The 24,896-nt window shown below is 53.1% G+C and overlaps 11 protein-coding genes across 11 annotated transcripts; 7 read left to right on the top strand and 4 right to left on the bottom strand.

Annotated features, from left to right (window-relative positions):
• Positions 1-153: 153 nt before the first annotated feature.
• On the top strand, positions 154-1,703 carry CC84DRAFT_1232961 (uncharacterized protein; the record flags this gene model as incomplete). Its single annotated transcript, XM_018183779.1, has 2 exons — positions 154-924; positions 1,029-1,703. The coding sequence occupies 2 exons, from the start codon at positions 154-156 to the stop codon at positions 1,680-1,682; spliced, it is 1,425 nt and encodes a 474-aa protein (XP_018029819.1). The 3' UTR covers positions 1,683-1,703.
• Positions 1,704-2,263: 560 nt separating this feature from the next.
• On the top strand, positions 2,264-3,279 carry CC84DRAFT_403595 (uncharacterized protein). The gene has a single exon (XM_018186057.1). The coding sequence runs from the start codon at positions 2,415-2,417 to the stop codon at positions 2,967-2,969; it is 555 nt and encodes a 184-aa protein (XP_018029818.1). The 5' UTR covers positions 2,264-2,414; the 3' UTR covers positions 2,970-3,279.
• CC84DRAFT_403624 (uncharacterized protein) lies at positions 3,056-4,776 on the top strand. Its single transcript, XM_018186058.1, has 3 exons — positions 3,056-3,661; positions 3,708-4,179; positions 4,230-4,776. Exons 1-3 carry the CDS (start codon positions 3,142-3,144, stop codon positions 4,708-4,710), a joined length of 1,473 nt encoding a protein of 490 aa, XP_018029817.1. The 5' UTR covers positions 3,056-3,141; the 3' UTR covers positions 4,711-4,776.
• Positions 4,777-5,445: 669 nt separating this feature from the next.
• Positions 5,446-8,230, bottom strand: CC84DRAFT_1104805 (phosphatidylinositol 3-kinase-like protein; the record flags this gene model as incomplete). The annotated part of the gene is made up of 3 exons (XM_018175071.1): positions 5,446-7,975; positions 8,026-8,112; positions 8,169-8,230. The coding sequence occupies 3 exons, from the start codon at positions 8,228-8,230 to the stop codon at positions 5,446-5,448; spliced, it is 2,679 nt and encodes an 892-aa protein (XP_018029816.1).
• A 323-nt stretch (positions 8,231-8,553) lies between these two features.
• On the top strand, positions 8,554-10,799 carry CC84DRAFT_1169550 (Nse4-domain-containing protein). Its single transcript, XM_018179689.1, has 3 exons — positions 8,554-9,229; positions 9,276-10,130; positions 10,179-10,799. The coding sequence occupies exons 1-3, from the start codon at positions 8,623-8,625 to the stop codon at positions 10,364-10,366; spliced, it is 1,650 nt and encodes a 549-aa protein (XP_018029815.1). The 5' UTR covers positions 8,554-8,622; the 3' UTR covers positions 10,367-10,799.
• A 610-nt stretch (positions 10,800-11,409) lies between these two features.
• Positions 11,410-12,735, top strand: CC84DRAFT_1104648 (FAD/NAD(P)-binding domain-containing protein; the record flags this gene model as incomplete). The annotated part of the gene is made up of 1 exon (XM_018175067.1): positions 11,410-12,735. The coding sequence occupies one exon, from the start codon at positions 11,410-11,412 to the stop codon at positions 12,733-12,735; it is 1,326 nt and encodes a 441-aa protein (XP_018029814.1).
• A 601-nt stretch (positions 12,736-13,336) lies between these two features.
• Positions 13,337-14,146, top strand: CC84DRAFT_1169548 (uncharacterized protein). The gene has a single exon (XM_018179688.1). The coding sequence runs from the start codon at positions 13,373-13,375 to the stop codon at positions 13,697-13,699; it is 327 nt and encodes a 108-aa protein (XP_018029813.1). The 5' UTR covers positions 13,337-13,372; the 3' UTR covers positions 13,700-14,146.
• Positions 14,147-14,854: 708 nt separating this feature from the next.
• CC84DRAFT_403395 (uncharacterized protein) lies at positions 14,855-15,807 on the bottom strand. Its single transcript, XM_018186056.1, has 2 exons — positions 15,363-15,807; positions 14,855-15,262 (listed from the first exon to the last, which is right to left on the bottom strand). The coding sequence occupies exons 1-2, from the start codon at positions 15,622-15,624 to the stop codon at positions 15,033-15,035; spliced, it is 492 nt and encodes a 163-aa protein (XP_018029812.1). The 5' UTR covers positions 15,625-15,807; the 3' UTR covers positions 14,855-15,032.
• A 629-nt stretch (positions 15,808-16,436) lies between these two features.
• Positions 16,437-17,297, top strand: CC84DRAFT_1169546 (uncharacterized protein). Its single transcript, XM_018179687.1, has 2 exons — positions 16,437-16,744; positions 16,794-17,297. Exons 1-2 carry the CDS (start codon positions 16,560-16,562, stop codon positions 17,170-17,172), a joined length of 564 nt encoding a protein of 187 aa, XP_018029811.1. The 5' UTR covers positions 16,437-16,559; the 3' UTR covers positions 17,173-17,297.
• Positions 17,298-18,459: 1,162 nt separating this feature from the next.
• CC84DRAFT_403355 (uncharacterized protein) lies at positions 18,460-19,492 on the bottom strand. Its single transcript, XM_018186055.1, has one exon. It carries the CDS (start codon positions 19,184-19,186, stop codon positions 18,551-18,553), a length of 636 nt encoding a protein of 211 aa, XP_018029810.1. The 5' UTR covers positions 19,187-19,492; the 3' UTR covers positions 18,460-18,550.
• A 2,491-nt stretch (positions 19,493-21,983) lies between these two features.
• On the bottom strand, positions 21,984-23,941 carry CC84DRAFT_1210301 (uncharacterized protein). Its single transcript, XM_018182282.1, has 3 exons — positions 23,357-23,941; positions 22,373-23,304; positions 21,984-22,175 (listed from the first exon to the last, which is right to left on the bottom strand). Exons 1-3 carry the CDS (start codon positions 23,576-23,578, stop codon positions 22,055-22,057), a joined length of 1,275 nt encoding a protein of 424 aa, XP_018029809.1. The 5' UTR covers positions 23,579-23,941; the 3' UTR covers positions 21,984-22,054.
• Between the last annotated feature and the right edge of the window lie 955 nt (positions 23,942-24,896).

The raw sequence follows: 24,896 nt of genomic DNA, 5'->3' as shown, positions 1-24,896 counted from the left end.
CCTCTACGCCTCGACACTTCAATTCTCAACACGAGCTTTCGGTACCCTATAGAGCTACTGCCTTCCCAGCTTAAACTTTAGATATCTCTTCTCCACTCTTGCTTTTGGCATGGCACGAAGCTTGGGGTATTGTCGCCAAGCATGCTGTGAACCATGGCTCGCAGTTCTTTCGCATCTTCAGGAGTGATTCCGACATCGCCAGAGCAACAATTTCAAGCGACTGAGAGTTTCGATGTTCTACAGGCCTCAAAAGGAATCACTTCACAGACTCGACTGCAGCAGCAAAAACGACGCTTCTCCATACGCGACTCTGAAGCCTTTGTCTCAACCGCGATAGCGCCAAACGGTTGGGTAGCAGTTGCTACACCATCCGAAATTCGTCTATACAATATAGAATGCCAGAACCTGAACAAGGATGTCACGCCAACTGCGTTAATTCGTCCCAAATCGCTGTCGAAGGGTGAAAGTGTACGGGCAGTCGCCATCTCTGATCATCTCCTGGCCGTTGTGACACATCTTCGCCTCATTGTATATGAGTACCAAGAGACTGGGAACGTTGAAGACAACAGCTTGTCCGAGGTGCGCATCAACCAGAAGGCAGCCTGGACACCGAGGTCGTTGTCTATCTTGCAAGTAGACGCCACAGATACAGACCAGAGAGCTGCTGCATGGATTGCCGTAGGCGGAGAAGGTGTGAATGGGGTGAGATTGTACCAATACTCACAGAGACCTTGCTGGACCGCCCTACGCAACTGTCACTTGACTCTGAAATGCCCTCGGAACACCGGCCTGGTGCAATCCGTGGGTTTTTCCAAATTTGTGCGGATGAATTGTTTTGTGGTCTTCGCAGTGACGTCAGAAAATCATGTTGTTTGCTGGAGTGTCCATGCTCAAGGGATAGGTAAGCTACATACACTGTCAACAGTATCTTTTGCCGATGTACTTACTGTTATCGTGGGTGTAGGTAGCCCAACATCCATGTCACTGCCGCCACATGATGTCAATGCAACGCCAAATCCATCCGTAAGTCCCACCACTTGGCGGAATATGCAATGTCTGATGTTCAACAGCCACACAGAGGAGAGGTTACAGCCGTCAATATATTCGAATCGCCATCTGAGAGACCGTATATCTTCGTTGCGATAAACCAAAAACACGGCTCCCAATTGATGCGGAGCTTCATAGCACCTTTGGGCGCCCCCAGTTCTCAGTGGAGGTCGCTCCCAGGCAATACAACCGGGAGACAAGCCCTTTCGGCGGCTGCAACACGGAATGGTCGTTTCATCGTTGTCGTGGAGGATGGCGCTCTCAAGCTCCTGGCGCTCCGTGGTGCTTTCGGGGGAGGCCTCACGTGTTCGGACCATACCGTGGAATGGGCATCGTCTCTGAGAGAAACAGCCAAGGACATCTGTGCGATCTCTCTCGCCGTGAAGGAAACTTTGGGCTGCATCGAGATTACTGGCATTGATGGCCGTGGACACCTCTTGTCGGCGCGCGCGAGCGTACCAGGCATGCCAGTAACAGCGCCACCTTCGTTGACAATGCGCGGCTTCAGTATGGCGGAGCTCCACGGCGACCACGTTGTGCGAACCGTGCCAGAACTTTGCGGGAAGGAGATTAGCCAAGCTCGACGAGTGGGATTAACGGTACGGTCCGACTGGGAGCCTTTTGGGGGAGGTTGAGGTCATGCTGGGCAGTTGAACTGGTCCTTCTCTGGAGCTTGGGCGCGACTTGCGTGGTCTAGCCGGGGTAGGGAAACGGATACTCAAACGGGGCTGGGTGAATGCAGCCCACGAGAACTGCTGCATCTCTGAAACTGGAAACCATATTAGGCCTGGAGTGACGAGTGAGGGCGTGTCGTGAGAAAAGTGTGGCATCTGAGCGCTGGCTCCGATGACGGCTGGCCGTTTCCGGCCACAAACGGTCCCAGGTGGGCTTAGGCTGCCGCATCGCTCCTGTCAAGACATCGCTGTTGTACTCCACCTGCTGCCTGCGGGCACTGAATATAAAACTCCATCTCTCGCACTACATGGCTGTCATCGACCTCGGCCGCATCGAACTACTCTCCACGGACAGTGCCTCATCTCGTCCGCACAGCCAGAAGCACCGTGAGCCCCGCACACGCACCCAGCGTGCCTGCCAGCGCTACAACCCCAGAGCGTCACGCCACAAGGGCTCGATACAGTACCTGTCCAGGGACATGATCATCGCTCCATGCCCCAGTCTGCTATGTAGATGACCGTGCGGCAGAGGATGCAGGCGTGGCGTCGGCACCTGCATGTTCGAACAGCGTATCGGGACTCGACGCCCGTCTGGCCACTCTGCAGCGGCTCTGGTCCCGACTGCGCTTCTCTTGGCCTATCCCAAAGCTCCACGGGATACGCACAACTCCTGTGCGCAATACGTAATTCGCCATGGGATCTGTTTACCACAAGCGGCAGCAGTGCTCCACCGTCTGTGAGGACCAAGGCAACCAACGCAGCGGAAGACGGCCCACGGCAACACGGCGCAGCATCGATGAACATCCATCGCCTGCTTACAGTTATTTCAGACGCTACCCGTCGTTAGATCGCGGTAGAGCTGGCGGCGGCAGCGACTGGACCTGCATACTGAGTTGGGTAAGCTCCAAGTGGCTGAACAGCCCTAGTGGGGGATCTCATCGTCGGATGCTCGCTCGCCCTGCCCTAGACGCGACGACCGCTGCTGCGTCCGCTTTGATCATCCGCAAGCCAGCCTGGTACGTTCCTGTACCCAGCGCAGGGCGATTGCCCTGGTCCAGTCGCCTACTCGAGCCGCCATGGCGACCGTCTGCCCTGCTGCCGCGCTGTCATTTCACAATGTCCATTACGCATCGCTGCACCCCGCTTTCCTTTGATAAGAACCGCGCCATCCTTTCTTTAGCAGGCCACGTTCACCTGGTGCATTGTGGACCTTTACTTTTACGGCTTTCGAGTTTCTATATGAGGTAGTTGGGTTGCTTTGCCCACTGCTCGCTACCCAATTTCCATCTTCTGCTGTGCAACCTGTCGAGCCTAGGCCCCGACTCGCTCGGCACTTCCGCCTCCGTATAGTGATACATCTGTACGGCTTCAAGTAGTCTCCAGCTGTCTCCGGGCGGCTGCGTGAGACACTTTTCTCGTCATGGTTACTCCAACACTGGTCCTGCTCGGCGCTGTCTTCGTCGTCAGCTCCACAGTATTTCTGTTACTGAAGAAAGGAAGGCGCGAAGTGCTCTTGAGCCGACTTCATTGGGAGCGCCGACGGTTCTCCGGTTCAAAGACTCCTCCTCGGTCGTTGTCACCAGAGAAGGAAACCAACAACTCAGCGCCGGACTACTCGGATGTATATCCTCCATCTCGTAAGATCGCACTGGCGGACATCCCCGGTTTCGCCGAGAAGTTAGGCAAGAGCCAGGACGATGTGATACTATCTGCAGAAAAGAGAGAATGTGTGCCGCTCACCACTGAGCTTCACGATGCGAAGAAGACGATGTGCACACCCTGTGAGTTCACGGTAGAGGAGATCCAAGCACTCGGGGACTTTCCGGACTACGCTACGCTGAGTGGTATACCCCTTCCCGAGCCCTACTATGACTTCGACATCAAGAAGGCGAAGCCCAGACCATACCGACCTTTCCGATGGGCTTACCATCAAACGATGTGTAAGTTCACGCTATGAGTATGATCTGTACTGTACTGAGAAGGTAGCAGCTCTCACCAAGATGGAACCCGACTGGTGGCTTGAGCTCGAGAGCACATACGAAGAGCGCATACGGCAGCGGAAGGAGATATACACGAGAGAAAGGGAGAACGTCTTGAACATGCTTCCTGGCTCATATTTTGCCTGCAAGGAGCTCATGGAGATGTCTCTGCAATTTCTCTGCGCGCGCTATCCGCAGTACTTCCACCTGGATACCGAGAAGATGATCTTCTACAACAGTATTCTCAAAACAGAGTCAGACCTGAAGAACACTCATCCACTGCACGTGCTTTTCAGCAACGTCCCCGAAGACTTTGCCATTACAATGCGAAACCCAGACGACGGCTTGTACAGCTTCCGCGCAGGCACGATCTGTAGTGCTTTAGGGTGGAACGTAGGCTCGAAGATTGGCAAGACATTGCCCGAGATACATGCACCGGTGCCGGATTACAAGGAGAAGATGCAGTTCTCGATGGATCGGTACGTCGTCAATCCGACCCACTTTTGTCGCTGCGCTAACACTGGTCTAGCTACTTCACGAAGAAGCCCACTGATAAGGCCATCCAGCGTGGGTCATGGGGTCTGGAGGTGGACCAGCCGCTCTACATGCCGCCCGGCGACCCACACGAGAAGCTACGCGACGTCCAGATGCCCGAGCTCGACATCTCACGCTGCAATCTCCGAGTCGACTGGCAGACACTACGTCGCCTGCCGCTGTCGGGTGCCATTGTCTTCAATTTCAAAGCTCTATTTACACCGGTCGAGGAGTTCCGCGCCGAGCCTTTTGTGCCGGCGCTGGTCCTGAAGGTGCTGAATGAGGCGAAGCCGAACTTGATGGCATACAAGAACACATGGCACACCGAACACGTTGTCAAGCCTGCATTGGAGGCGTGGGCCAAGGAGCAGGTTGAGAAGGGATGGGTCCCCGAGGACTGGGAACCGCATACTTTGGACGACAGCCCGTACTTCCCGGGCTGGGAGGAGAAGTGGCATCGGCAGCAAGGCTTCTGAGTCGTGCACATGCATGCGACATATATACTTTTGTACATACTGGGCGCTGGGATTCCTTTCAAGCGAACACATGAGCTTCATACCCGCTGCGTGCCTGTCGGCCGTAACCAAGTCTCTAGCTTCAGTATACTTCATGTAGAACACATAAGACACATTTCATTCTCGGATAGCTTGCTTGTGGCATCGACAACAGCTGGTCTCGCGCCTGGGTCAGTCTTCCATATGTACCCGTCGATATCTAATGTCTCGAAGGTGTCACACGAGTCCACGTGAAAAAGTGCTGTGATGCCATGGCTGGCTGGAATCAGGACTACTCGTACAGCACTTTTCATACGTTAGACTCACGATCTCATGAGAGGACTTGAGCCGAGGATCCGCGAGTATGCAGATTCAGCCTTACGGTTGTGATTGCACGGACAGCTACCATACTTGCCCAGGCTGAGCGATACCCACGATCCCGTGCAGTGCAAAGACGTCCGTACACATGCGGACCCAGTCACGAGGAAGGTTGCATTTGTGAACACAACCGGCGCAATGACTATCTTGTCTCAAACACCCTCCCGAATTATGAAGCTTTCTTCTAAGCGTCCATGGTGCTTCTCGCCCAGCGGATTCGCAGATCAGATAATCAATCCAGACTCACATCACCTCCCCCAAACGCCAATAATGCTATGCGTTTCCTTCGCGCCGCCTTAATGTAATGTTCACCAGCAGAACTTGCTTACGACAGTGGTCCTACTTCTTAAGCCACTGCATCCAATCATGCGCCGCATCAATGACCCCCGCCATCCGATCATTCACACTCTCCTCAATCAGCTTCTCAAACTCCCGCCCCGCATCCCCATCGCTCTTCCCCAGCCACATCCTCTGCTCGACCTTCCTCACGCTGCCTTCGCGCTCCACCTTGATATCCGGAATATTCGCCTCCTTCATCAGCGCGAACAAGTTCAGAATAAGATTGCTCGACTTGCGCAGCGTCGACCACGCCGTGAAGCAGTATTCCTTGAAGGCGAGGTAGTTCGGGTGCTCGGGCCCGCCCATGCCCTCGATCATCTGGGGTGCAATTTTCATCTGCGGGGCGTACGGCTTGGGGTCGCGCCCGAGGATGTAGCCGAAATCGACGTGGAAGAAGGCGCCCGAGGGCGAGATAAGGAGGTTGTCGAGGTGGCGGTCGCCGACGCCGAGGAGGTAGGTTATCACGCTGTAGCCCGCACACGACTTGATGTAGGTGTCCATTGCTTCTTTGCGGACACCTAGGGGCGCGGCGTCGTCCGGATTGTTGGCGCGCAGATAAGAGAGGAGGCTGCCTTTGTGCTTTTGGAGGGCCGCTGCGAGTGACATGGAGGGTATGAACTGGAATGCGCCGGTAGAGGCGGAGGTCGCGAGGATGCGGTAGGGTGTAAGTTTGAGGTCTAGGTTTTCTTTCTTTAACAGCTGGTCCATCAGGGTGATGATTTGGATTACAAGCTGGTCCTGCCGGAGGTCATCTCCAGTTTTGAAGATGATTGGGTACTTTGCGTTGGCCGTCGTTCTAAAGTTGAGGACTATTGGCAGGAGAGATGATTTCAACACGTTGCAATCGTCAGGGTAGATACCGTTTATCAGCACGGATGGATCGAGCGGGAGTGGAAGAGGGTCGAAGCTGAGAAGGTCATTCTTCGGGTCTGCGAGTGCTTTCTTGAGGCGTGTAATCTTGGCTGGGCGGTCGCCGCCTCCGTAGCGCACCTCTTTCGATAGCTTTCCAAGCACTGTGAGAAGCTCAACCTGGCGACGGAATGTCCTGCGTATCTCTGTGCCTTCGGGCGTTGTCTCAAGTTCGGTCATGAAGTCATACTCGACCTTTGCAAACAATTCGCGATGTTCCGGTGCTTGATCGTTGCTGCTGTCACTGACTTCAACTACCAAATACCAGAAGAGAAAGTTGCCCAACGCTAGACTGTTAGCTGCACGTGTAACTAAGAAGCGCGCAAGCGAAGAGTCGTCGCCATCGCCAGCCGCTTCATACTTAAGAGCCTGCACCAGCTGTAATAGATATAGCTGTAGCTCATCGTCGTCTGCCTTCTTAAGACGTTCCACGGCATAGCTACGCACAACGGGATGGTCAAACTGAGAACCCAGCAACTCCAATGCGTCGTCGACATCGATTTCTGCCCACTTGTCTAGCATGGGAGCAGCCTGACGGGCTTCGCGTTCATTATGCCAGTTGACACACTTGACGAACTTGGTCAAGGCGCGTTTCTTGGTAGACAGGAAATAGCGAAACTTCCAGATCTCATCGCGTTCTTGCGTGGTGATCTCGTCAAGCGGACCCCTGTTGAGTAGCCCGAATAGCTTGTCGCGAACGTGTACGTTGGGTTTCCTGTCGCGATCCAGGGAGTCTGTCTGTTGGCTGCGCATCAGCTCACGATGCTTATCTTCTGCAGGATTGGCGCGTCGTCCAATCTCAGGATCGTAGATGCGAATGAGGCGGCCGGCTTCTGCATCTTCGTTGCCTATTCCAGGACCAAAGGACACTTCTGGAGGAGGTCGCAGTCGTATTTCGGAGTCGGAAAGCAGCTTGATATCGGAAACAGGGGGAGGCGGATACTCGTTATCGGTGAAAACGATGGAATGATCGAATCGCGGAAGCTCGATGTCTAGATAGAATATGTCATCATCGGCGTCCTCGCCGCCATGGCCGTTGAGTCCATTCGGCCGTGACTTGCGGCCGTTCATAGCTGCATGCTCGGCTTTGATGGCTTTCTGTTTGATCTCCTCCATCTTTCGGAAGACCAGTTTGTCAAGCCACTGTGTTTCTGGGATATCCCCCATCTCCTGCTTTTTCAACAGTTCCTCCAGTCTCTGCATCTCCGCAATCTGCTCGTCCACTGCATGTTCCTGCGGGGCATCATTTTTACCCTTGCGCGCTGGTGGTATTACCCACGGCGTGGTAGTGTTCGACAGGCCATCAGCGGCCTTGAAGCGATGGATCCTACAGCGCTGGCGGCCGTTGTGCAGAGTGTTGTCTTTGTCGAACAAGGGTATGGTAGTCCCCCCAAAGGGAATCGCGTGGCGGTCTGAGTCCTTGTCTTCGGCGGGTGACAGGTCCCATATAGTGATGGCGAGCTGGGCAGATACAGGAAGGCTCGCGTAGGTGATGGGCAGCGGCAGCCACTCGCCCCATATTCGAGCGTTCTTGAACGACTTGTACGCGGTCTGGACATCGACGGTGAGAGGCTTGCTGTCTGCCCAGATCTGGGCCGTGACGTACAGCTCAGAGTGGGGGCTGAGTTAGCCCAGTCAGCCACGGCGTTTCCTACAGAGCAAGCTTCTCACTTTGTGTTTGACGCCCGGTGTCTCAGGTCCGGCCTCTTGAGCAGCACAGAGTACGGAATTGGCTTCTGATGGCCATCTAGCCGGTCGCTGTACACTTTAGCGTCCATGAAAGAGCGGTGGATACCAAGGTGAGCGATGCGTACATTTTCACGTGCACTGGTAGCTCAGAGAGGTCGGTCGTGGTCGCAAAGTGGAAGGCTTCCATCGCCGGCGGGGAGCTTGACGTGAGCTATGGCCCGCATGGAGCTGGTGGTGAATGTGCGAGACCCAGGAGCTGACTAGGGAGACGGGACGGCCGATGATGCAGCTACCAGCAGCACGATCTAGGGCGCCATGTCACGGCAGTCGCAGCAGCCTGGAGTGTTCCTTCCACCGTCACCCGCCACGGCGCGCTCATGGCGGCGCGAGAGCGTTAGCACGTGGGGCTGGCTTGGCATACGCGCCCCGGTCGCTCCTCCCATTTCTGATGACGCGAAATCGCGCTAGCCTGCGGCTCGACGACTGGTCGCCGCGTCGTGCGCCCGTCCTCAACACACCAACGCACGGCAGCACGGCGACGCTGCGGCATCCCGTCCTACGCGTGCCGCAACCCAAACAATGGCCCGTCTCAACACACACACTTCCGCCACGCCTCTGCGGAGCCGCGCAACGACCGTCGACACCCTCTATCGCGACCCGACCCCTGCGGGGCGAGGCAGCACTGCGCGAACCTCGTCATATTCTGTTATGAGCCCCGCCCTGTCGCAGTCTTCGGATAAAGAGAACGACATACCAGAGTCGCGTCAAAACACGCCTTCGCCAGCTTCTAAGAGAGGTTCAATGGCAGGAACGCGTGCCCAGCGCCTTCCTACTCCCGACTCAGCCTCCACTTCCAACCCAAATAAGCGCCTGCGCACAAGCAAATACGATTCAGCCAACTCGGAGCTGCGCGGAAGTGCAGCCGCCGGCATTGGAATCTACGAAGATGGACAGGAAAACGAAGAGGATGCGGAAGAAGAAGACGATTTCGAGCAGGCTTTGCCCACCCCAACCGATGCCGAACTCGAAGATGCCGATGGCCAAGATGAGACGGAGGATCCAGAGCTACCTGCGCCTGAGGATGACGATGACGATCCGGATATGCGTTATTACAACCCTCAACAAGACCCCAGAAAGCGCCGGCAAATTCGCTCAAACTACCGCAACCTCCAGCGCGAGCTTGAAGGTACGGTCCTCGCTATCACTACGCTGAATATCACTGACCCGGCCAGACAACCGCGACGAGTACATTAAACCCAACAGCAACCGGCTGAACGAGCTAGTCCCACAAGCGACGCGCGTGTTCAGCAAAGTTCGCATGACCGCGGACGCCGTCCTGGATTCGCACTTTCTGACCTCGGTGACCGACCTGTCTTCGAAACAGCTGAAAAACAGCGTGAACCAGGGCAATCACGGGATCGGCGTAGATCTAGACCAGTTTGTGTCGAGATGCATCTTCTTCATGAAGGAGGGAAGACCGCCCGGCGCCCAAGAAGACGCGCAACCTAGTTCCCGTCGGCCTCGACAAATGCAGGTGGATGAAGCCGACGAAGAGGGAGACGGCGACGGGGAAGGGCTGGACTGGGCGTACTTGGGCAGGCACGCCTGCTTCCCTTCGAATAGCCGTCCTCCTCTTTCGAGTTTTCTGTTGGGGCCTCTTTCCGTCCAGAAACGCGTTAGGAACATGACGCGCCGTGCTCGGGCACAACGACAACCAGCGGGGCCGGCCACACGGCCACAAGAGATCAAATTGTCCGAAATGGACAAGAGCGAAAACTCCAATCTGACCCACCAAGTCAAGACTGTTGGAGAGCGACTAAAAGATCACCTCAACAGAGCGAGCGAGTTGGTAACGAACGAGCTCGAGCTCCTAACGAGTGACCCGACTGACGACGAAATGGGAGACGTTTTCAGAAGGCATCGCGTTTGCGCACTAGAGAGCGAGGAGGCAGCGGTGTCCTTGTTCGACTTCGCAATCAACCCACACTCCTTTGGACAGACGGTCGAGAATCTTTTCTACATCAGCTTTCTGATCCGCGAGGGCGCGGCTAAAGTAGAAACCGACGCAGATGGTCTTCCATTATTAGGTAGGTTCACTAGACCGTTAATTGTGGCTCGCCATTAACCATTTACAGCTCCCGAAGCAAGTACCGCTGATCAACGACGCGAACAGAACGTGGAAGTACAAAGACGCCAAGCCGTCTTCTCGATCGACTATGCCACATGGCGCACTTTGATAGAGGCATTCGACATCAAGGAACCTCTGATACCACATCGCGCTCCCGAACAGACGAATATCGGAGCCAGCGGTTGGTACAGCTAAATCACTTTCGCTCATCGTATTACTGGATGAATGTGTACGCATTGCCTTCGCTTATGACCTTATGCGACGAGTGTAAGTACCACCAAGGCGATTTCCATTCACAGCATTACAGCAGCGGCGTTTACACTGGCATTGCGTATGCCATGCCACCATTCACCGTATGGCTTCTCTTCCTGGTGGCTTTAAGACCATGTAAGGCATTACACATTTCGACTAGTCGACAGGGGCGTTCGGCTGAGGTCATTATTCATTGATACCCAAGATCTATCTGCGTTTCTTGTAAGGGAGCTACGTGTGCAACTTGTACGAACATGGACAGGCATTGTCCTTCGGTAGAAAAGGCCAAATTCTATATCAGGTCCGAGAATTTTCTTGCGTCCTTTCAACACTTCCTAGCTAATTCTGCAGGGTGCACATGCGTAGTGTTATTCACATTAGCCCGGCATTACCCTTTTCTTACGTGATATGCTTTGTAAACAGTACTTAGTGTATCCGCTGCCTTCGTACGTACACCGTTTCCAATACACATGCCCTGCTGGTTTACGCCTTGAGATGCGTACACCGATCGTAAGGTCTCCGTCTTCTTTCGTAGACCAAGACGAAACGCGATAGACGGGTGCCAGAAAAGGAGTTCTCGGACACAATGCGCCGGATCAACAGTCAGCGCTAAGTTAGCGACTGTAAGATGTCACTCCAGCACATGTATTCGTGGCTCCTAATAAGGCCACCAGCAGTGTACACCTCTAATTTTTGGAAGCAACACCACTGCGAAGCATACGGCGCAGTCCCACCGAACACAGACGATCGTCAAGTCGCATCATCTCTTACATTGTGGCTGCTTAGCTGCGTGGAAACAGCCGGAAAGAGGGCGTGCTGGGGGCGATTTGAGGTGTACATATATACCTAGCCCGCTAGCGAAGCGAAATGGTAGCCGTACAACAATACCTCTCGCAGCATAGCCTCAAGGTGGAACGTTCTTTCGCATCCGCACCCAAGAGCATACCACGTCTTGCAGAACGGCTGCCAACGGCACCAGCAACGCCATGAACTTCGGCATCGTTGGCGCAGGCATCGCAGGCCTAGGCGCCGCCATTGCGCTTCGTCGCGCAGGCCACCATGTCGAGGTCTACGAAAAGTCGACGTTCAAACGTGAGATCGGCGCTGCCATCCTCCTCACGCCAAACGCGAATCGGATCCTCCGCCGCTGGGGCTTTGACTTTGACAAAGCCAGGCCTGTCGACTTTAAGCAATATCGACTGCTGAATGCTACGAGCTTGGAAATCCTGGACCGAGACGGGTTCGAGGACGTGGAAGAGCGATTTGGGGCGAGGATGTGCGCGTATCATCGTGTAGACCTGCACTCCGGCCTACGAGAGCTGGCAGAGAAGGCAGGCGCGACTATCAATCTCGGCGCCGAAGTCGTGGATGTCAAGCCTGAAGACGGCGTCGTGACGCTCGCAACCGTGCAAACCGTGCAAAAAGACCTCTGGGTTCTAGCCGACGGGTCCCGCTGCCCGTTTCTCGAGACCATCTCCGGGGAAGACAACCCCACAAAGAAGATCGGGAAATCCGTGTACCGCTGGCTCGCGCCCATGGACAAGGTGCTCGAGCACCCCGATGCGAAAAAGCTATGGAATGGGCAGGGCGCAGGCTTCTGCACGTTTTCTGAGCCCAAGGCTGGCATTACGATGGTTACATATCCCTGCCGCGGCGGCACCCTGCTCAACTGTGCTGTTTTTCACGACACACGCGTGGAGGAAATCAATGCCATGGACTGGAACGCGGATAGCTCGCATGAGCGCGTGCTCCAGATGCTGGAAAACTGCCATGAGGTGGTGAAGCACATCCCTCACACGGCGGAGCAGATGAAGGTGTACACCGTGACGCAGCGCCCACCTTCGAAGCGGATTTGGAGGGGTCGAATGCTGTGTGTCGGGGACGTCGTGCACCACATGCTGCCCACGCATGCGCAGGGCGGGTGTTCCGCGCTGGAAGACGCTGCTGCGTTGGAAATCCTGTTCGACGCGAGCACCATCTCACCCAATGCCGGGGATCTCGCAAAGAGATTGGAGTTGTACACGCAGTTGCGGCTGCCGAGGAGCGCGACGACGCAGATTCTGAGCAGCACCAACCCGTGGCTTACGATGGAGCAGGTGGCGAAGAAGACGGAGGAGATCAGACAGTTTTATGAGGGAAATTTGGTGGATTGGCCAAAGGGGCTGGAGCCGTGGAGTGCACCCATTAGAGAATTTTTCTATGGATACGATGCCGTTGGAGAGGCGGAGGAGGCAATGAAGTATAGGGATGGTGGGAGGTTACCGGAGGGCTGGAAGTGGTTTGGGGAGGTGGATAAGGCTATGGAGGTTTGATAATAGGTGGTGGTGGTCGGAAGCGATGACAATGATCCGAACGTATTTGCGAATCTTGCGTGTATTTCAGCATTCAGCATGCGGACCGGTATCCCGGAAAATAAATTTCCTTTATGCTTTTAGTTCTGGAGTTCTCCATGCAGTCGTAGCAAGCGGCTGATGCCTGCCGAGAGGCTTTCGGACCTGACTCATTCATCCATTGCGTGCGAGCCTCCATCACCCGATTTTCAACTTCAATTCATCTTCGATTTTGAAGAGTCACGAACCAAAAGGTGGACTTATTCAGAGTGTCTCTAATGCACACGGTATTTCATAGGCAAAATGGCGCAACAAGCTCAAGAATGGGGGTAACCCCACCAGGTTCAGAGGGCTGATTGCGCACTAACAACGCCGACTCTGTGCACCACTTTCGAAGTCGCAATGTTAGAATTGTGACATATATTGAACAAGACAGCAATAAAACCTCTCCTGCACCACCAACTTCACGCACCAAAAAGGAAATAACCCATTTCGTTGTACAAGAGTTCGTAACCAGCCCTCGTGCTCATGTCCTCCTCTCACGAAACTAGTGTCCTCCGACAAAGACCAAATCACCACACTCCTCCACGCCTACGGCAAAGTCTTAGCAACGCACTCCATGGAAGACCTCCTTAACATTTACACCTCAGACGGCGTCATTATGGCTCCAGGGTTCAAACCAGCCGTAGGCTTCGAAGCGCTCAAGTCATCGTACGAGCGCATTTTCTCTACCATCAAGCTTGAGATTGACTTCACCATCGACGAGATCGTTGTGATGAATGACGAGTGGGCGTTTGCGAGGACGACAGCTGAGGGTACCAAGCACTGGCTGAAGAAAGGCACGCAGGAGTTTCATCATAACCAGGAGATCTTCATTTGTCGGAAGGAGGGTGGGAAGTGGAAGATTGCGAGGTATATATTTTCGAGCATGAAGCCTTTGCAATGAGAAGAAGCAGGGGAGCCCGGACATATCTACAAGCGTTTAAGGGTATGGAAGATGACATCACCACAATGGAATTGGTTTGGATTACACGCGAGTCGTGTTTATCGAAGCTTGACACTGGCTGGCCAGACCCAATGTTAAATTGGCGTGGATGATAAGATGGTGGGCTCTACGCAGTTGTCTGCGGGTCACGCGCTCCCCGAGAAATATGGCTCCCCTCAACAGCCCACCGACGACTCCACGGGTCAGGACTTGGCGAACTAACATCGAGAATTAGTAGGGTCCCTCAGGAAACCACCGGCTCTGGCTGAGCTCGCCGAGCATTGATACTTGCAAGCAGATCAAGATGTGGAAAAAGAACCAGAAGACAAGGTATGGAGATGGGGATTTGCGATCAGAGATGATGAGGTGGCATCCCTGGCTCTGTGAGTCAAAACAAAGTCGCGGTTCCGGGTCATTGAGGATGATCCTTATTTTTCGTTCTTCAGCTTTGAGCAATAGCGGACATTTACTGTGTGAGAGGGCTCAGAGAATCAGAAGCCGCCCAACGAATGCCTATTCTTGCATCATGACTTATGCGATTTTCTGGGTATGCATGTGTTTGTCCTCCATGATTTAAGTAGAAAAAGGTTTCTCTCATTCCGAAATTCAAAGGTAGTATTGGTAGTGCGGCGGTGAAGCAACGGAGTCCATGGTCAGATCGACTGGCATGATTGTGGAGTCATCGCCTCGCAAATCGTTGATATAAGATATAGCGCCGTTGATCTCTCCGAACGTCCATTCTGTTGTCCGACCATACTTTATGACCCGGTATATGGTGTTAGGATCAATTGACACGTAGCGGTCGGCCTTGGCAAGCCCTTCGATTTTCACTTCACCGGGCAGCGTTGCTGGAACCCGATTATCGAATGATCTAGTTGACGCAATTTTGATCAAGGCCCAGTCACCGTACCACAGAAGGTGCTCTGTGCTTCTCTTCATAGAAGTTCTCGATCAGGGTTTGAAGTGGTGGGTTACGACTTCCATAGCACGTCAGCCGTGGTTCCTTTGCGATTACGGCTGGTTCATTCCTCGAACATAACCCAATCAACCTGTATCTTACTATGAGGATGGAATCAGTGGTCACGAATTGAACGCCGTCGATTTCTACGCTATCGATCTCTGCGCCGTTAATTCCTGCGCCATTAGTTCTCACGCCGTTGCTTTCTACGCTTTCATTTCCACGCCGTTATGGACCGCGCCATTGAAATAAGAGTACCGCTCTGTGCTTCAAGGGGTTTACGGCAAGCCCGAGGAGGGCGACACATTTCCTCCCTGTACGACAATCCGCTTGTGTTCATGCGGCCACCTTGGCAAGTATTGCTACAGAAGGCACCGAAACAACTCTGACGATAAACGCTGTTTCTATTGTGGTGAGAGCGTCTCTATTGAGAGGTGCGGACCACCTATGGCAGAACGGATCGAGGAGCTTCGTACTCTCAGCTCGTTTGTCGAAGCATGGTGGTTTTGTGGAGATTGGTCGAAACCAGCGGCATTCGGGCCGCCTCTTGTCGTTGCCTAGCGGATCTTGGGCAGAGTAGTCAGTTACAAGTCTACACAGAAACACCCCGCATTGACGGTCGTGTTGTTTTGATACCGCCAAGCCTCTCTACGCGGCGTGTCTTACTCGGGCGACCAAGCGACTTGACGGGCAGAGACCTTGTTTCGAGATGTAGGCTCGATGCACAGGATCGTAGCGAGAGAGCCGTGGTGCCGTGATCAAGGTCCGCTACATCGTTCGGGGTCGTAAGCGCCGGAGGGAATGTGGTCACGTGACCTCGCGCCAGTAGACCTAGGCACCGGGATATCTTGGTGCGAGGCAAGGGCCGGCGTGGACGACGTCGTACGGTTCGGACGTCAATGTCACGATACGATGCTGAGCCTTTCATGGTGTTGACGATGGCATGTTCCCCACGCCAGCGTCATCGCGCAGGCGGGTAGCTTCGGTAGGAGGACCGGCTGGAGATGATTGCATCCTTAACGCGAAGAAACACAGATCGAACGCGGGAGAAGCCATCGTGAGCCCCTCGGCTAGCGATGCGGGATGATGTAGGGGCGTGTCCACGTCCGCGTGCGGTTGTCGAACAAGCAAGGTCCGCGTCGCGGTCGAGAGATGTCGGCAGCTGGACGCGGGCCCGCAGACCCGAGGTCACCCCATCTCACACGACCGCTCACCACAACGCGCGCACTCGACAGATTCCGCGCTGCGGTGCATGCCTGGCGGCCTGCCATCTCTCCGGCCCAGTGCCAGAGCCGCGCTGGAGCCTCGGCAGGGGCCGCCCTTTAGGCTGTGCTCTCCCACTCTCGCTGCGCTGCAGCAATGCCGCTCCCAGCACGACATGCGCGGCCGAGAAGCAGCACTGCCTACTGCGGAGCGGTACGTCAGGTACCGTCAGTGCGTCCCCAAGGCGGACGAGAGAGGCTTGGGCTGGGATGCGACACGAGAATGTATCGGATTGGCCCGTCGCCCCATGATTGACACCCAGGTGGTAGGACTGGGCAGCCTGCTGATTGGTGGGGTGACGGTTCGGGATGCGGAGTACATAGAGCACTGTCACGAGCATGCAAGGCCACTGTCTCTCCACTTGCCTGGTCCGCGCGTGAGCCCGTATATACAAGTCCACCAACCCACATGCCTGAAGCATCATCTTAGACAGAAGCCGTGTCGGAATCAATCAAACCGCTGCACGTCCACTTGTATACACGCCACCAGACATCCATTCACCCACTACACTACAGCACATAAGCATACCTCACTCGGACATCTACCACAAGAACACCTTTGAATCCAACCAACACATCTCTTCATCCATTTCACACCACCATGTCTCCACGAGCTCCAAGCACAATGGCCCGACGCTTCATCGCAACGGCAACACACCAGCCCGCTCCTGCCTTCAACGCATCCCGAGCCGCCGTCCCCTTGATCGCAGCAGGAGCCGCCGCGACAGCAGCTACCGCAGTGACAGCTTCAAGAGCCGCCCCGAAGCTTGGCCGCATTGCTAAATGGTACGCCGCCACAACCACTCCCTGTACCGAACATCACTGACCTGTCAAGGTACCTTCCCACCATGGCAGCTGTCGCCTTCGGCATGCTCTACATCCCAGAAACCTTCTTCATCGAGCCCTCCAAGCGCACCGTGACCCTGGACCAAGCCAATCGCTTCATTGGTATGGGCGTCGACCAGCAGCTCTCCGACCACAACCGCCGCGCAAACGTTGGCTACGAGCTCACCCAGGAAGAGCGAAACCAGGCCATGCTCGACTCGTTCGGCTCGCGGTCCAGTCTCGACGACATGGAGAAGGCAATCGCGGGGTACGAAGCGACGAGGCCCAAGGGCCCCGTTGAGACGAGGATGGCACTTGAGAATGCCTACGGCGACAGGAGCAGTCTGCAGCACTTGAGGCGGGCGATGCAGATCTACGAGGTGCAATGAATGAGCGGATGAAGAAGAGGTGGAAAGTCGAATATCAACTCAAGGAAGACTGCTTCGAATGCCCTGGAGGACATTGAACAGATTGGCAGCACGTCACGCGACAGGAGCGCCGAGGACGAGACGGATGAGATATACCCAGGGCTTGGACCCAAGAGGAATAGCAGACGCAGGATCGCGCGCTGCTGGATGATGAGGAACGGGGGTTGGGGAGGGATCCGGACGCGGTGTAGGAATAGGAAGGGACTTGTACGAACAGTAACGACAACAACCATCAATGAATTCCATATGTATATATTGAAATAAACTCGTCCAGCCTGTTCGATCTCCTGTAATTCATACTTGGAGTCCTCAAATTTCAACGTCGGCAACGAGACTTGATCACGTGCCTTGTCTCGATTGAGCAAGATCAGTCTCTGTTAATTCTCTCTTATCCCATCCATCTTCTTCCAAGGGTTAATTCACACCATCGACAGTACATTTAAGTATATCATCGCCCTTGCCATTTCTCACGGTTGCCCGGCTTTATCCTGCTCAGTACCACGGGCGTTAATATCACGTCCTAGCTTGACAGATCCCGACGATGGATCCCATGATATCAACACCACACGATAGAACACTTTCACTAGAAGACCACACAGGTCTACAGTGAAACAGTGCAAGAACAGCGAAAGCACCCGGTATATGCCATACGTCTTCTCTTCTCGAACGCTAGGTCAACCCGCCCAGCACTGCTACAACGGCAAATCAACACCTTTCTGATACCCCAATCTAAGAAGCGTCAAACCCTTAAGCCACAATTCCGTCGTATCCTCCGGGAACGCTTGGAAACGAGATCGCGCCAATCGACTCCGCCATCATCAATTCGTTCCGGAATGGCTTTCGAAACATCTGGATCGAGATGGCCCACGAACTGGAGCCTATCGATGACTCCCTCATGTTGTTGGTTCGGCCTGCTCTTCACCACATGAGCGATGATATTCGGACTAGCTATCAGCTGTACCTTCCGAAGTCGGTGTGGGAGGCGCCAATGCAGACTATTCCGCTACCAAGCTGAATGAGTATCAGCAAGGCTTCAGAGAGATCCGGAAAGCGTTGCGCAATATCTGTGTAGGCTTCGGGAGTGATTGGGCCCCTTTTGTTGGCATATTCACGGGGTGAAGCAGCTTTTCTATGCTCGCGCTCAGAACATGCTACCATTTACACTCAGCTTTCAGTTACAACTTCGATAGTAAAGCATTCTGATACTTTCTGAATCCTCTCTGGGAAAGCCATCTTTGTCCCTTGCACGTCCCCAATTTATTAGAGTAAGCAACTTCCATCCATCAGGGTCCCGCTATCGACAGAATCGTTGTGTTGCTCTTTCCTAACCTCGCTCACATTATTGTTCCAGCCGTTTCTGCCAGACGTCGAAGTGCACCACAATCCTACTATTCGCATTCCCTTCCCATTGAACATCGAGCCCATTATCGCGTAGCAACTGGACCACTTCTCGGCCAGCTTTCTCGGCTGCAGCGCGGGACTCGTCTTCATGGTCGCCAAAGGCAAGATAGAGATCGCAATCCTCCCCGTCCAGGCGCTCCGCATCCTGCTGGTGGAAGAAAACGAACGCGTGGTCACCCTCGTTAGCCACATCGCCAATCTCTTCGAATCCGCAAGATCTGCAGCAGGTAAAATTCATCGCCGCCGTGATCCCTTGCGCTTCCAGTCTGTTGAAAGCTCGCTCTAGGCGATCGTGAGATGTCTCTGCAGGCCACGATTTTTCCTCTTCTAGACGCTCTTCCCACAGCTGCCCGACGATGGCTTCCGCCAAGTCCTCTGCATCTCCATCGTGATTGTCGGCCGCGATCAGGTCTGCTCCGAAGCCCACAAGCTCCTCCTGGGTCATAAAGCCTGGCTTAAGCTTCTCTCTTATCTGTTGCGTGTATTCTTGGAGCTTTTCAGTCTGCACTTCGATAGTCGAATCGTCGGACCCGTTATCTGAGCTTGCATGGCTGGATATTTCAGACTCTGACATGGAATCTCTTTCTCAGCCTCTAGGCGACTTGTTTTCTCTTGGGAGATGTGGCACAAAATCTGTTAAACGAGTCGACACAATGATTATGGCTGTAACAAAGTTCTCAAAGCGCTAAATCAAATGTCCTGTGTTTTTTGTTAGTCGGCGGAGTTTGGATAGATATGTAGTTTCCCTAACCTCGTATTCGGCATGCCTGCCTGGTAGGACGCGTTCGTGTCTAACTAGGCAAAAAAGCGCTAGCAGAGAGCACTTAGGCAGGAAGAACAAATGCCGGTGCTAATTTGATGGCAAGCCGTAGCCCCTGAGCTAATGTGTCGCGATACAATCCTATCTGGGGAAGTTTGATAAAAATAGGTGAAGTTATCCCCCACCTAAGGCAGCTATAATTATTATCTGCAACGGCCTGTTTGCTACAGTTGATTCTGGATTTGCTTAGTGTGGATGAGACTTCTGGGGTGGCGAAACATTTGTTGATTTAGTACAAAGAAACAAAGAGACGTGAAGAGATTGTCTCGACCAGCGAGAAATAAGGCATTGGTCAATACTCAACTAAAACTCCAACCCCAGCGCATGACCATTCTGTCGCTCAGTTCGTCCAGAATGGCTTGCACATTAGCGGTTGATGCAGGAACTTTTCTTTAAGTGGATGAGCGACGATCCCGACCACGATGTGTCCGCGGTCCCGTGTAGACGTACACGATGTACAATGATGTCGAAACCTTTGTAACAACTTACGAATAGCCCGTATGCCATGGCACCCAGTGACGGTACCTCATCGTCGTCCCAGAATCTATCTCTGAGGAGGAAGAGCGCTTCAAGATACCTCTCGATGTTTCGGGCTTCCAAAGGAGCCGCACCACGTTCGTCGACTGGTTGATAAAGATCTTCTTTCGCCACCATCAGGATGTTGCTACAGCGAGCTTTTTGCGGTCGAGGAGGCACGTAATTGGCATGATGTCGAGAACCAGGCGGAATTCAGATGATAGCGGGGACTAAGGTTCTGGATCTGGTCAGAGGCAGAGTGGTTCGAGGGCGAGACGGGTTTCAAGAACATTTGGAGTACCCATATCAGAACATGTTCTCGCCTGGAGCTGCAGCTCGGTCCCAGAAAGAACAAGCAAAGTACTAGGACTATCTGCAGCATGACTGGGAATGGGAAGACCAACGTGTAGCCATCTATGCACCAAAGCCCGTAGGCTCTAATGCACTGTCGGCAGGGATGATCAGTCCAATGCTGGATTTGAACACGCTCAGGAACCGCAGATTTGCGATTTCGTTGAATTCCTTAAACACATTGAGCTTGATTCTGTTCCTCTGGAGGACAGGGTCTGCGCCAGCTGCTGGCTGCCTTGCGGCGAGACCGACGAGTTCAAACAGCTCTGTGAGCGTCCAGCTTTTCCAAAGGATTCTCAAGAGGGTGAAGCAGTCATTATGACGCAGATGCTGCCATTTGATGCTCGCCAACCCTGAAATGACGCCGTAATACTGCTCTGTAAGCATATCTTTGGCGGTGACTGTATCGTCAATTCTCTTGTCAGCGGTTGGCGATTGCGCTGCACAATGTGACGTGAGTGGGTTCTATTTGGTGAGTAGTTCACCCTTTCCAAGGTGTGCGCAAAGCCAAGGATATCCCTATGGTACATCGGTATCTCTAGGATTCAATGTTGTCCGTGCCGCTACCCGTTCCGGCATCCGCCAATCTATGGTACTAAACATCATCACGAACCATGGGTCCGGAAGCTCGGCCACCTGCACGCTCAGGGTCCAGAAGCAGCCAAGAAACGCTTCCGACGGGACCTCCTTAGTACCATCCCGACGTCACTTCAACTGCCACAACCTGTTCTTCAAGCCTGGAGTGGTAGGGAAGTCTTCGTCCCACCCAATGAGACTCTTCCGACTTTTCCGCTCCGCTGGCGCCAAGGGCTTCCACCACCCCGCGTGCCGCTAGCCGGAACTTTCGCCACCAGCCACAAGAGTCTAGAAGGCGAACGGCGTGGCGTTTTTGGCTGCGATACATTGGCCCATGTCATGTACTGTAGGCCGACGTCATCTTCCAAACTCGATAATGCGTGCGTAGTGCATCACGGTCCTTGAGACCATGGCGGAAAGGAGCATATAAGAGACGGATCGGTCCGTTCAATCACAATACCAACTCAAATCATACCAGCTCAACTCATACCAAACTTAATCATCAACGAAGACACTCGTATTATTTTACCAAAACCTTTAGTCGGAATTACACATACACCTGGATCTAAGAAGTCTTTCTCGAGTTACCTTCGACGACAGCTTTTTAAATCGACCAAGGCTTCCCAATATCTCACACGAACTACACACAATGGGCTGCGGACCCTCACGGATGTCTCGACGAAACGGCTACGCCGCAGGTCCCGCCTACGGGCGCGGCCGTCACCAACCGGAAGTCGTACATGTACACCACGGTGGCGCTAGTCGAATGGGTGGAGGTGGACGGATGGGAATGGGTGGTGGAGGGCGGATGGGAATGGGTGGCATGGGCATGGGCATGGGCGGTGGCCGGAGAGGGTGCGGTGGGGGTGGGTATGGGCGGAGAAGATGTTAGACAAGAGACGCAAGCATGTGGGATAAAATCAACTACAGGATACGATAAGCGAGAAACTATGTAAGATATGTGTAGATGGTGGAAGTGTTACGATAGGGATTGGTGTTTCCGAGAGTACTGAAGCGATGATTTTTGAGTTTACAGGCTTTAGACCATTTCCGAATTTTTCTAGGATGCAATATTATCTCCTCCATGGTGCTTAATTTTAGTGATGGCTTCATCTTGGGAAGTATGTAAATGCTCCTAACATAGTGTCTCGTAATCAGAGATATTGTCCTCGTAGATTTCTAAACGGCAAACTGTACAAACGACACATGATAGTTATGATTTAGACCTTGAAGTACAGCATCCCAGCAACTGGCCCACATTAATTGCGGGTCACTTGTGATTTCATCTCCATCAGTACACCTATACAGCTGTCATACAGTGCCATAGTTCTTATGTTCAGTAGAAGAGTGTGTAATGTCTAGCTACTGGTTGAAAAATATCTTTAAGCCATCATTACAGGGCAAAGACCTTTGTCAGATGTCTCCTTGTATCCCATAGGACAATGCCCTTTGATCTGAGCGTCTGCAAGGGATGTTGGGCTCTTGCCGCGCACATACAGTTGATTCGAAAATTGACCAAATGTGGTAAAAGCGGCACCACCATGACTCCTCAAAAAAGACATCACTTCTTCGCCGCCCTTCCCTTCGAGATGCTTCGGTCCAATGTCGTGAAGTTTATAGCCTTCTGGTCGGAACTTTGCATCACCAGGCTGAGGAAGGCCGAAGAAGTGAGTGTATGCTGAGTATAGCCAAGTGCAACGCGCCGACAATGGGACATACCAGGGCTCAATCTCCCAAAACATCATGGGCCGATATCCAGCCGCATTCTCAGCACCAAACACCTGGAGCGTTGAGTATCGTGGTAGCATCAGGTAGCGCACAAAATATTTGCGTAATGCTAACAGGAAACGAAGACCGTATGTAATAATAGCAGTAGGGCGGCTTGAAAGTTTGAATGCATCAGCTAAGCGCGAATCCATGAAGGCCACTAGGACGGTTCGCACAACGGGAGCAAGAAATGCCGGGAATGTTGAAGCATAAAGAGTGAAAACACCTTTCGCAATCAAGGCGTTGTCATCGGAAGGGGCCATGTTCCGCGATTCGAATTCTTGAATGAAGGTAGCACAATCCTCGAAGCTTTTTGGAACTCCGGTAAGGCCCATACGAGTGCCTACTTCGTTCCAGAACACCCAGGAGGCATGTCTCTCAAGAGCAGTCGTCTTACGCCAGTCGTACTTGTCGATCCATTGCAGAGCCTCGCATATCAGTAAACAGAGTGTATACACCATTTGATCCATCTTGATGCGATTTCCGTAGCGAGAATGAATCCAGTTCATACGGTTGATTGCAACGCATGCACGTTCGCTATCAATGTCGTTCACCAAGAATTCGCCGACTAGTACAGTGGTATCGGCGTAGCGTTTTCCGACACGATCGACCATCTCTTTTGCCCCTACCGAGACCTTCGAGATGCCTGGAATCGCAAAGGCCTGTGAGTATGATTTAGCTAGAAGCATCAGGTAGACTGGATTAACAACTCACCCTGAGGAATGCAAAATCTTTCCCGGAAAGGAAGACCCAAGGACACTCGTACAAGCCCATTTGCCCAAGAATAAACTGAGCATCGCGGTAATTTAGGTCTTTAAATTGTACGTATGTTGCGCCATGCTGCTGTTGTAGTCCACTAATGCGCCGATATCTGAGAAGCCGCACAACTACAAGGTAGCTGACGGTGACCAAAAGAAGAGAGAGATAGAGGAGCATCTTCAAGAAAGAAAGTCGCAAGCACTTTGAGGAGGGTAGCTCATATGGAGAGAAAGGACTGGCTTTGACTTATTTGTTCTCAGGCTAAGAAATATGCTTTACGCCGAAAACAGTCAGTAGGCTGCAGCACATGTAGCCCGGATTACCTTTACGCCGCTTATACATCCAGGCAGGAGACGCCACGGCCAGTAGTGGCATGCAGTGATTGGAATTGGACCCACACAGACAGAGGGCGACATTGTGCGTCAAACCTGACTAGACTAACTGGATGCGCAATACGAAGTTAAGATTCGAAATAGAAGAATAAAATGTCCCTATGCTCCTGGACGAGATTCCCACGAAAGCGCTCGGGTAACATGAAGCATCGTCTTGTGGATTATATTTCAAGGTAACTGCTGACCGCAGGTGGATACGAATGCAATCCTTCGCGTGAATCTAAGCACGCATTATGACCTGCCCTTTCAAGTAAGTGGGTCTCAACTAGTGGCCAATAAAGGTACAGCTTTTAACCAAAACCCTGGATTTGCGCCTGTTCTACATTTGAAAATTCCAGTGAATGAGAGCTGCTTGAAATCCTGCGAAAGATCGACATCGATGACTGAGATCGCGCCAAGGTCAAATCCCAGCAGGTATACGCCCGAGGACTCGTATTGATCACACTTAGCTTCCTCGTGGACAGAAACGAAAAAGCTGCCTTCGAAGTTGTTCTTTCTTTCGCTCTTGTGCGCTTATGAGCCAATGAACCTACGTATGACTTGTCATTATAGCAAATCACATGTATTAGGGCTGTGTTGAATTGAAACAACTTGATTTGTAGCCAAGCTAACGATTCCCTACACCGCAGCTACAGGGTCAAAGCTACTGATTCAGATGAGGGTACAAAGTCAGTATGAGTCTAGACAGGGTGGTACATGTCTCAGCCAAGCGCAAAAGGGAAACACATCAACCTCATACCCAGTCGTTCACTCATATACCGCATCCCGCGTGCCCATTCAACCTCGCCAGTCCTGTTCCCATCACCATACCCAATAGCCATGCTTCAGGGTCTCACACAGCAGTGCCCTCAAGCGTACTAAGTAATTCTTACAACTTGAATATACTTCGGTGCGCATCTCTGGGCTGCCACTGCTCAGCCTCGTCTCCTCTGTCGAGTCCATACTTTCTCGCTCTAGTATGCTCATCAGAGCCCTCGAAGAGCGTCTGCATCGTTTCTATATCATTCACATACAAGGCGAAAGCATTGGCACAATGCTGTGTAACACGTTCTGGGTAGTTAGAGGTGCGTATTGCGATCGAACAACGCCAACATATCCCACTC

Source organism: Paraphaeosphaeria sporulosa (genome assembly GCF_001642045.1).
Source record: "Paraphaeosphaeria sporulosa strain AP3s5-JAC2a unplaced genomic scaffold CC84scaffold_15, whole genome shotgun sequence".
NCBI lineage: Eukaryota > Fungi > Ascomycota > Dothideomycetes > Pleosporales > Didymosphaeriaceae > Paraphaeosphaeria > Paraphaeosphaeria sporulosa.
This window is presented reverse-complemented; position numbering and strand designations above follow the sequence as displayed.

Excerpts from the sequence above, each read along its gene's own strand:
- CC84DRAFT_1169548 (XM_018179688.1), top strand. The coding sequence starts at position 13,373 with ATGGAAGACCTCCTTAACATTTACACCTCAGACGGCGTCATTATGGCT.
- CC84DRAFT_403624 (XM_018186058.1), top strand. The coding sequence starts at position 3,142 with ATGGTTACTCCAACACTGGTCCTGCTCGGCGCTGTCTTCGTCGTCAGC. Across the intron at positions 3,662-3,707 it reads GGCTTACCATCAAACGATGT|CAGCTCTCACCAAGATGGAA; the intron begins GTAAGTTCACGC and ends CTGAGAAGGTAG. Across the intron at positions 4,180-4,229 it reads ATGCAGTTCTCGATGGATCG|CTACTTCACGAAGAAGCCCA; the intron begins GTACGTCGTCAA and ends ACACTGGTCTAG.
- CC84DRAFT_1169546 (XM_018179687.1), top strand. The coding sequence starts at position 16,560 with ATGTCTCCACGAGCTCCAAGCACAATGGCCCGACGCTTCATCGCAACG. Across the intron at positions 16,745-16,793 it reads CTTGGCCGCATTGCTAAATG|GTACCTTCCCACCATGGCAG; the intron begins GTACGCCGCCAC and ends TGACCTGTCAAG.
- CC84DRAFT_1169550 (XM_018179689.1), top strand. The coding sequence starts at position 8,623 with ATGGCCCGTCTCAACACACACACTTCCGCCACGCCTCTGCGGAGCCGC. Across the intron at positions 9,230-9,275 it reads CCTCCAGCGCGAGCTTGAAG|ACAACCGCGACGAGTACATT; the intron begins GTACGGTCCTCG and ends TGACCCGGCCAG. Across the intron at positions 10,131-10,178 it reads AGATGGTCTTCCATTATTAG|CTCCCGAAGCAAGTACCGCT; the intron begins GTAGGTTCACTA and ends AACCATTTACAG.
- CC84DRAFT_1210301 (XM_018182282.1), bottom strand. The coding sequence starts at position 23,578 with ATGCTCCTCTATCTCTCTCTTCTTTTGGTCACCGTCAGCTACCTTGTA. Across the intron at positions 23,305-23,356 it reads AAGATTTTGCATTCCTCAGG|GCCTTTGCGATTCCAGGCAT; the intron begins GTGAGTTGTTAA and ends TCATACTCACAG. Across the intron at positions 22,176-22,372 it reads GGTCAATTTTCGAATCAACT|GTGTACTGATGGAGATGAAA; the intron begins GTATGTGCGCGG and ends ACAGCTGTATAG.
- CC84DRAFT_403395 (XM_018186056.1), bottom strand. The coding sequence starts at position 15,624 with ATGAAAGGCTCAGCATCGTATCGTGACATTGACGTCCGAACCGTACGA. Across the intron at positions 15,263-15,362 it reads CAAGTCGCTTGGTCGCCCGA|ATCCGCTAGGCAACGACAAG; the intron begins GTAAGACACGCC and ends ACTCTGCCCAAG.
- CC84DRAFT_403595 (XM_018186057.1), top strand. The coding sequence starts at position 2,415 with ATGGGATCTGTTTACCACAAGCGGCAGCAGTGCTCCACCGTCTGTGAG.
- CC84DRAFT_403355 (XM_018186055.1), bottom strand. The coding sequence starts at position 19,186 with ATGTCAGAGTCTGAAATATCCAGCCATGCAAGCTCAGATAACGGGTCC.